This window comes from Mus pahari, chromosome 20 (genome assembly GCF_900095145.1).
Source record: "Mus pahari chromosome 20, PAHARI_EIJ_v1.1, whole genome shotgun sequence".
NCBI lineage: Eukaryota > Metazoa > Chordata > Mammalia > Rodentia > Muridae > Mus > Mus pahari.
Window position 1 is genome coordinate 17,269,548 of NC_034609.1, and position 9,378 is coordinate 17,278,925.

Below are 9,378 nucleotides of genomic sequence, written 5' to 3' on the forward strand. Positions count from 1 at the left end.
AGCTGAACTTGAACTTCAGGTGAAAAATGAACATAAGGTTTTTAGATCTACAGGACCCAAATATTGCATAGAATCTATTGATACTGATTTTTTTTTTCTATTATGTGTCTGCACTTAAATTTTAAACAGATATCCTGGATTTTACTTACTAAACTGTCAAATGGGTTCTAACTGCTCATTTCCCCTTGGTAAATCTTGTTCTTACTCTTTCTGGAAAAGATCGTAGTGAGAGTGTCTAATGGTCTCTCTTAGATTCTGGTTGAGGGCGTCCATGTCCATGAACATACGAACAAACAAACTGTTTTCGCAGAAAGTCTATGCTAGAAGAAAGAGCCAGAATGGAATCCAGGCACCTGGCTCCTCAGTCTGGCCCTCCCTTCTCTGAGCTCTGTCTCTGTCTTGTAAGATAATCACAATGACACATGCAAGGTGACTCTGTCCCAGAGTTTGTTGGCTCCCTTGCTTGCCATCATCAAAGTGCCTGCCAGACTTCCTGCATTCCAAGGTGTCAGTCTCCTGCCACCTGCCCTGCACTCTGACAGCACCTCATGGAATGGCTTCAGGGGGAGGCCCCGGTCCTGCATCTCTGGGCTCCCTGTGACATGCTTGCCCCATGTGCTCACAGGTGTGGACAGGTTCAGCAATGATATCCAGCAGATGATGGGGTTTAAGCCAGGCCTGTACTGGAGGCTGTGTTGGAAGTTCGTGAGCCCTGCCTTTCTCCTGGTGGGTAGGGTGTGGCTGGGGTGCCTGTCGGTAGGGTGGCTGAGTCCAGGTTGGGGGCAGGGTGTGCCTACTTATTTCCTAAGGGAGGAAGTGCTGGGGTCTGGAAGCCCTGGTCATGCAGGCCTTAATGGGTGTGGAGGGTGTTTCATCTTAGTGGGAGTCGGGGCAGGTCCCCCAGGGACTGTTGTCCTCACTTGCTCCCTGCGTCCATCTTCCCTCTCTGCCCCTCCCTTCCCGTAGTTTGTGGTGGTGGTCAGCATCATCAACTTCAAGCCGCTCACCTACGATGACTACGTCTATCCTCCCTGGGCCAACTGGGTCGGGTGGGGCATTGCCCTCTCATCCATGATCCTGGTACCTGCCTATGTCATCTACAAGTTCCTCAGCATACGCGGCTCCCTGTGGGAGGTGAGCTCTGGGTGGCTGTTGTGGCATGAGGGTGGAGGTGGCTGTCCTGTCGAGCTAAGACGGAGATAAAGGATACTTAGATTCGGCATACCTGCCTCATTTGCTGAGAAGACCCACCCCGAGCCTCAGTTTCTACACCTGTAGCCTGAGAATAATGCTGTGTAGCTTGGAAGAGAAGAGCACTCGGGTACTAAGTAAAGAACCTGGCCCACGGGAAGTGCTTCCTGCATGCTTTCTGCATGCTTCCTGCCAGTATCACGTCTGTTTCTGCTGTTCACACGAGAAGGCAAAACTCTGCCATGCCTGTCCCCTTTCAATGTGTGAGCTGCCTTCAGATATCCCATTTCTCTTTGTAGGAGCCCCGCTACCATTTTTCAAATCATCACAATATGATCAGCTTAAACCAGGGGTTTCTGAAATGATACACACATACACATACACATATACATCGTACACACACACAGCAGAAGTACCTCTTATTCTGACTTAGTATTTTACGACACTTATTTGGCCATATAACTAGTGCTGGTGGCCTTTTCGAATATCCCTACTTTGTAAGGCAAAGACCTCGCCCCCGGGCCGCTTTCCCTGGCCTCCTGAGGCTCCCTCCCTTCTTCTCCCTTCTCACAGAGAGTGGCCTATGGAATCACCCCGGAGAATGAGCACCATCGGGTGGCCCAGAGAGACGTGAGACAGTTCCAGGTAGAGATGCAGAGCTGAACTTGGGTTGTGTGGGACAGGATGTGGTGGGTTCTGGTTGTCCCCTGCTGGGTGCCCCCAAGCGAGAGATCACAGGAAAGTCCGGATGGCAGCCACCTTCATTTTAGGGACAAAGGTGAAGGGGGCTGGAGATGAGATTGCTGTGTCTCCAGCCAGCTTCCTGCTGTTGCTGTTCTGTTTTTCTTGGCATCCTGAGATGCCAAGTGCTGGACTTTGTTTCTGCCTCTGAGTGTCACCAAGCTAAGCTGAGCATGTTAGACCTAGAAGGCATAATTGCAGGACATTAATAATAGCATGTTGCTGGCCCAGGTAGTGAGGGGGATCCCTATTGACCTTCTCCTTTTGGGGTGGTCTCTTTGCATCCGGCCTTAGAGCCAATTAGGGAAGGTGTTCTGAGGTCTGGGTCAATAAAGTGGCTATTTGTTTTGTCTGCCCTTTGCTTCGTGTAGCCCCAACCAGCTGGTCCCTTGTCCTCTAAGTCCCCACTGGCTCTGTCCTCACGGTAGTGGCCTTGCTGTCCTTTTGCAGTTGCGGCACTGGCTGGCGATCTGAACCTGGCAATGAGGAAGAGGAGGAAGAGGACCCAGGCGCCAACGTCCAGATCCAGGGCACCCTCTTTGCCCCCATTCGGACACCGCCTTGGGATTCCTCTCCTGGAAGACACCTTCCCCATCGCTCCCGTTTTTCTCAGTTACTAATGATTCCGTGACGCTGGTTTTGTTCACCTTCTGTTCATCTGGCCCGGAGGCAGTGAGTGTGGAGAACTGGTGAGCCTCAAGGAAGAGGCTAGAAGGAGGAAGTGGGACGTGAAGTCTGGAACCCTGGCTCGAGGGCGAGCTTACTGCATTGGGAGCACACCTCAGCTGAGGTCCACGGCTCGGGCAGAAACCCCTCCCGGATTTGCTTGCGCTACAGATCATAAACGAAATCTTCCGTTCACCCAGGCTGAGAGGAGATTGGCTTCTGGTTAGATATCAAAAGCCCAACCAAAGCCTGACAGGGTGGGGCCAGGGTGTGCAGGTTACCCCTCTCTTTCCATTTATCCTGTCACTGCTCCGGCATCTGAGCCTCCATTTGGGAGTGGGGCTTTATTTGCACTGAAAATGCAGCTGGTAGATATTCTGAGGCTGGGGGCGGGGGGGTGTTAGGTAGAAACTCTCTTACTTAGCTATCTAGTTAATCAAAGGCTGGTTTTGGGTGTGTCCTAGAATATTACTCTAACTTCTGGTGTTTGGAGAGTCCCCAAACCATGATTTTAGGGGAAGAATGTAGCTGCACCACCAGTGAGGGAGTTCCCCAAAGTCAGATCCTTTAGAAAGGTAGTAACGGCTAGACAAACTGCCATCTGCTAGTTTTGTTCTGTCAGACATATGGGTAGTCCCCAAGGCCTTCCTAGGGAGGAGACAGGGTCTCTCTACAGCCAGATATGTGGGCCCACCACAGGGACTTCTGTCCTGGCAGGCCAGGTGGGTGTCGTAGGACAACTTGATAGGCTGCCGTGGTTCTTCATGGTCTTCCCCTGGGAACCGCAGCAGACAGGGGGCCTGAGCAGTGGAGTCTGTTGGCTCTGAAAATGGCCTGTTTCCTTATTTACTTGACTTGGCACCTTGGAGGGCACGATGGGACTTACCACAGCCCAGCCTAGCCTCTCAAGTCCAGGGAGGGTATTCTGACTGGAGGGGACAGGCAGAGATGGCTTCAGGAAGTTTCTAAGTTTCACATGTGACACACACTTGCAACTAGTGCCCTCTGGTGGTTAGGTTTGGTTCATTGAGGGAAAGGATGGTTTGGTAAATTGATGGTGTCTCCTTGGTGTCTCCTTGGCATTTCTGTTTCTGGTTTGAATCTCTTACGCCCTTTCTTGAAATCTAGAATCATAGGTTGCCATTGTGATAGTAGGATTCCCTTCCTAGGTTTTGTGTGTATGTGTGTGTGTGTGTGTGTGTGTGCATGTCTATAAGTTCATGTTTGTGTGTATCTGTGTATGTGTATATATATGTGTGTGTGTATGTCTCTGTGTATATGTATGTGCATGTCTATAAGTACATGTTTGTGTGTGTCTGTGTCTGTGTATATATGTTTGTATATATGTGTGTGTCCTTGTGTATGTGTGTATGTTTGTGTGTATATGTGTGTGTTGGTATGCATGTTCATGTGTGTGTGTGTGTGTGTGTGTGTGTGTGTGTGTGTGATTGGAGTCATGTAGAAGGCACATGGAGAAATTAGGATGTCCCCATGTCCCATGGAGGCTGTAAAAAGAGGCCAGGTGAGGCCAGCTGGGGATGGGGAGATAGTTTACTCTGAGGACTGCCAAAATTCCCCCCACCCCCCCGAATCAGAGTCCTTGAGTTATTCCTCAGAGGAAATTTGATCTTTCCATGTAAGGCAGCCATGTCAGCTCAAAGCATCCCTCATTGGCAAATGCCTTGGAGTGTTGGGGAAGGGAAAGTTCTTCCACTCCACTGCAAGGTAGGTGCAAGCCAGGGCCCTGCTAGCAACCACCTCAACACCTCTCATGAGTAGTAACTCCTTTCTAGTTGTTACCTTTAAAATATCGTACTACTATTATTATTATGTAAACAATCCATGTTGGCCCTCCCTGCCTCCCAGCTGCCCCGTAGAAAGGAAGGCCGCTTCCTGTCTGCCCGCTTCCCTGGTGAGAAGATGAGAAATCTCGCTTGCTCAAGGTCTCTGCTCCCTAGGAATCTGGGTGGACTCTCCATCCTCCTCTTGTCTTCACAGTCCAGAGCACCAGGGAACTCCCTGTTTACTCTACCGCGGGCTGACACCGAACAGGATTCGCAAAGTCCCACTTAAGGGGGAAGAGTGTTTCTTAGCAGAACAAAGTGTTGGGAGGAGGGCAAAAGGATGTTACTCATCTTCCCCCACTGGCTCCCTGAGAGGCATTGTCCTTGCCTTTGATGACAACTCACCCTTTGAATAGTGGGGCCTGAGAAGCAAGTGTCCACCTGACTGTCTCCAGTACACATGCTCAGAAAGCCTGGATGCCTTGGATCAGCAGAGGGCCACCATTTTCTCGTTGCCATCTGAGTGACCTCTTTGCCTGCAGACACTGTTCCCTCCTGGGGGGGCGGGGAGGTTGAAGTTGAAAATGTGGTGCTAGCCGAATGAGCCCCAGACTAAAGCAATGGTGCTGCTTTGTGGCAAAGTGGGCTCCTGAGACTGGGACAAAGTGGTTTGCGGCTCTATGCCCAGGTGCTCTAGTGGGGGGGAGTGGGGAGACACTCGGAAAGCCCCTGGAGGTTCTCACGAAGGTGCTAGGAAGTCACCCGTACCCACCTTTCACCCACACTTTCCAGATGGGGGCTACTGTGTCATCATAAGTAATGCTTGCCTTCTGTGTTCTGACTGACTTTTTTTTTTTTTTCTTAGTAGTATGGCTCACTCAGGGCCAGCATGCTCACAGTACTGAATGTGACACTCGATGCTTTTGATTGTTAATTTGATTTTTAGAGAATTGTTTTCTATGATATGTGAGACCTTTGTTTAAGACTTTAGCATTACTCAGCCTCCGCCCGCCAGTCTCCATTCTAGAGTCAAGTGAGACAGGAGAGAAAGTGGATTCTAACTCACTGCAGATATCCTACACAACAAAGGTCCTTAAACTGTCTTAATTCCAGCCCAGGAGGAAGCCAGTCCCCTGCCGCATAGTCATCCAGTCTAGATTTTCTAGATTTGGTAATGTAAGATTGACATGTTCTTACCAAAGAAATCATTTCTACCCCGTTAAGCTCACTCACTTCATGTGTTTATTTCTTTTAAAAACTATGGCGAGGAAGTAATCAGAGTGGGTGTCTGGTGTAGAGGAGGCAGCACAGCATTTAGAATTGATTAGCAGTGGCTCTGCAGCCAATTAGCTATACCTTGAGAGAGGAACTTTGCATCTTTGGATTTTGGGACGTGGGGCACATCTCTATAAAACAGGGATTTGATCATGTCATCAAAGGACACATCCAATTGAAAACATAAACCAGAATAAAGTAGAATAATGTCCTTGTGCTAAAGTCACAATGAAGAAAGCATGTCACCTCAGAAGCTTTCCAGAAGTGACCCCATAACTGACCATCTATTGGGCTTAGAAATAGAGGTTTCTGCCTGCAGAGCTTTGCTATTCCTCTAGGTCCAGTAGATCCTCTTTTTTAGAGTTTTCTTTTCATCTCATGCCAGAAAGCCTTGATGTTTGAGAAGAAGTCAAGTCCAGCCCAGTCAATTTGATGCTTGGGTAGCGTTGAGAAGGTAGAGGGTGTCGCTCTGCCCTGTGTTTGCTGGCCTGGGGACCCACAGCTCTGCCCACAGGCAGGGTGCCTGGCCCTGGTTGGTGAATGTGAAGTCGGGGGCACCTATCCTTGCTCTGCTGTCTCTACGTCTGTGTAAATAGGATTGTTTCATTTGCATCTTCTCGTGTCATGGACTGTCCAAGTGTCATGCGAATCTCTGCGCCTGCTTTGGATTTATTTTGAAAGTTCTCTTCGTGGAAAAAAAAACCAAATAAATGTACAGTCTAATAAAGGATATTTCCTGTGCCGTGTATTGGGTTGTACAGTTCTGAGTGCTTTTTTTCCTTCATGAATGTAAGCGCTGTGAGTTACACAAGGCAAGTGCCTCTGTCCCTGATGGGTCACTGACCTGCAAAGAAGAGCTTTTGATCACAGTAACCCACCTTTCACCCAAAGGGCTGCTTTGAGACCCCAGGGAAGAGATGGGACACAGAGTAGATTGAACGTGTGATGGCAATCCTCTCCACTCTCTTCCTCACCCTTCCCCTCCCCTCTCACCTATCCTCTTCCCTCCTCTGCCCTCCCCTCCCTCTCCTCTCCTTTCCTCTCCTCTCCCCTCCCCTCCCNTCTTCTCTTCTCCTCCCCTCTCCCCTTCCATCCTCTCCTCTCCCATCCCCTCCTCTGCCCTCCTCCCTCTCCCTTACTTCTCATTTCCTTCCATCCCCTCTACTCCCTCCTTCTTTTTCTCCCTGCCTCCCCTCCTCTCCCCTCCTGCCTCTCCCCTCCCCTCCTCTACCATCCTCTCCCCTCCCCTCTCCTTTTTGTTCTTTTCCTCCTGTTTTGTACTCTGTTCTTCTCTGGTACTTGGAATCAAACCCAGGCCCTCAAGTGTGCTGAGCACATGCTCCCCACCCCCACCCCCGCCTCCGCCGAGCTATGCCCCTGGCCCACACACATTTTTGTTTAAATACAAAGTGAATGCCATGGGGCGACACGTCTGCTGTCTAATTTTGTTTTGTTTTGTCATTCTTAGGCCTGGCTTTCAAAGGAATCAGAATCCCTGCTGGATTGAACTGGATGTACAATTTAGTGCAGATTTTGTTTTTTTTCTGGGCCCACTCAGGCCCTTGGAGCTCATGGTTGGCTCTGTTTGAAGGAAGTTGTGAGGTCAATATAGGTTTTTGTCTTCTTTTACTGAAAATCGATTATTTTTCCCACACGATATATCCAGATTACAGTTTGCCCTCCCTGTTCCCTCAGGTTCTCTCCCACCTCCCCTCTCATCTGGATCTACCCTCTGCCTGTTTCTACGGGATAATAATAAAATATAGCGTACTAATATAGAACAACAACTGACACTGGGAATGGACAAAACAATCAAACATAAGGGCGAGAGACCAAGAGGAAGCACAGGGAACAGATGTAGGTACAGAGACTCGCTCATCCACAAACTTGGGCAAACACACTAGCCTGGAGCCCATAATGTATACACAAAGGACCTATACGGTGAAAATAATATATACCTAAAGGACTATAGGGTGAAAGGATAGGACACATGAATAAAATATAGAACATGCCTGGCACGACATTGTGAGGTGAGGAATCCCCAGTGCCGTTGTCTGTTGGCCGTCTACTGCGAGGAACGCAGTCCACCCTTAAGAATGGTTAGACCCCAGTTAGACTCCGCTGGAGAAAACCAGCTTATCATTTGCAGATAGTTATCGATTGCAGAGAGCATCTGGGTTGGGGATGGGCCCTGGGCTCCCTTCTCCTTCCAGCTCTAGGACATTATCTGGTGCAGATCTGTGCAGGCCCTGTGTGGGATGAAGTTATCTGGTAATGGCAGAGCCAGGAGAGATCTATGAGTATAGCAGAATGTCATTAGGAGTCATTTTACCGCTATTTAAAAAAATATATATAGAACAGTAGTCTTCGAGCCATCTCAGGTTCTTGGTCACCAAGCAGTGTCAGATATGGGTTTTAGCTCATGGAATTGGCCTTCAGACAAATCAGATATTGTTCGGCTCATCCCACAGTGGTGGAGTACCGCCATTGCACCAGGAGATCTTGTAGGCAGAAGACGATTGGAGATCAAAGGTTTTGTGGCCGGCTTGGTGCTTGATTCTCCTTTTGTAGTGTGCCGAGTGCTTTCATGCTATCATTTCTTTTTATGACCGAGTAATATATTCCGTTGTATAAATGTACATTTTCTTTATCCGTTCTTCTGTTGGTGGACATCTGTTGTTTCCGACTTCTGGCGACTGAACCAGAGCAGCAGTGAGCGTTGCTGAGCAAGCATCTCTGTGGTAGGAGGGGATGTCCTATGGGCGTATGTCCAAGAGTGGTATAGCTGGGTCCTGTGGTAGATGGATTCCAGTCTTCCTGAGAATCTGCCACACTGATTTTCACAGTGGCTATACAAGTTTGCACTCCCTCCAGCAATGGATAAGTGTTCCTCTTACGTTATTGATCCTGGCCATTCTGGTGGGTGCAAGAGGGAATTTCAAAGTAATATTGATTTGGATTTCCTTGATGACTAAGGATGTTGAACATTTCTTTAAGTGTTTCTCAGCTCATTTGAGTTTCCTCTTTCGAACATTCTCCGTTCAGATCTGTACCTCATTTTAAAATTAGATTATATGTTTTCTTGATATATAGTCTTTTTCAGTCCTTTAAATATTTTGGCTATTAGCCCTCTAGCAGATGTGTAGTTGGTAAAAATCATCGCCCATTGTGTAGGCTGGCACTTTGTCGGAATGATGGTGCCCTTGTCATGCAGAAGCTTTTCAGGTCCATAAGGTCCCATTTATTACTTGATCTTAGTGCCTGCGCTGTTGGTGTTTCGTTCAAAAAGTATTCTCCTATGCTAATGAGTTGAAGGTTATTCCCCACTGTCTCTTATATCAGGCAATATGTTTGTTCTTATTGCACATCTCTAGTAGCCATTCTAGAGGATTTGGTGTCAAATGAGGCTGTTTAGTCTGTGCATACACAGTGCCATCTGTGACAACTGACAGGGAATGAGCACTGGGCCCTGGAGCTGAGTCGAGTTTAATGGAAGGAAAGCAAAGAAGACTGAAAGTTTAGCATCCTCAGGATCCAGTTATCCTCTCAATAACACCAGGGTTCGGGGAACAAGTCTTCAACACACGAGCCTTCGAGGGGCATTTCATACCACAGAGTTCTGTCCTTGGCTACTAAAGGTTCATGGTCACACTGTAATTCAAAATATGTTTACTCTATCCCCCAAGAGTTCGCAACCGCTCAACTCTTCCAGCATGATTCA

At 48.4% G+C, this 9,378-nt stretch overlaps 1 protein-coding gene across 1 annotated transcript in view; it reads left to right on the forward strand.

The window, feature by feature from the left end:
* The window catches only part of Slc6a2 (solute carrier family 6 member 2), a 38,953-nt gene extending 35,287 nt beyond the window's left edge, over window positions 1-3,666 (forward strand). Inside the window, exons 12-15 of the mRNA XM_021220318.1 lie at window positions 626-726; window positions 967-1,134; window positions 1,765-1,836; window positions 2,383-3,666. Of these exons, the coding sequence (XP_021075977.1) occupies window positions 626-726; window positions 967-1,134; window positions 1,765-1,836; window positions 2,383-2,406 (365 nt within the window). The 3' untranslated portion in view covers window positions 2,407-3,666. The remainder of the gene's footprint in view (window positions 1-625; window positions 727-966; window positions 1,135-1,764; window positions 1,837-2,382) is intronic.
* Window positions 3,667-9,378: the final 5,712 nt, after the last annotated feature.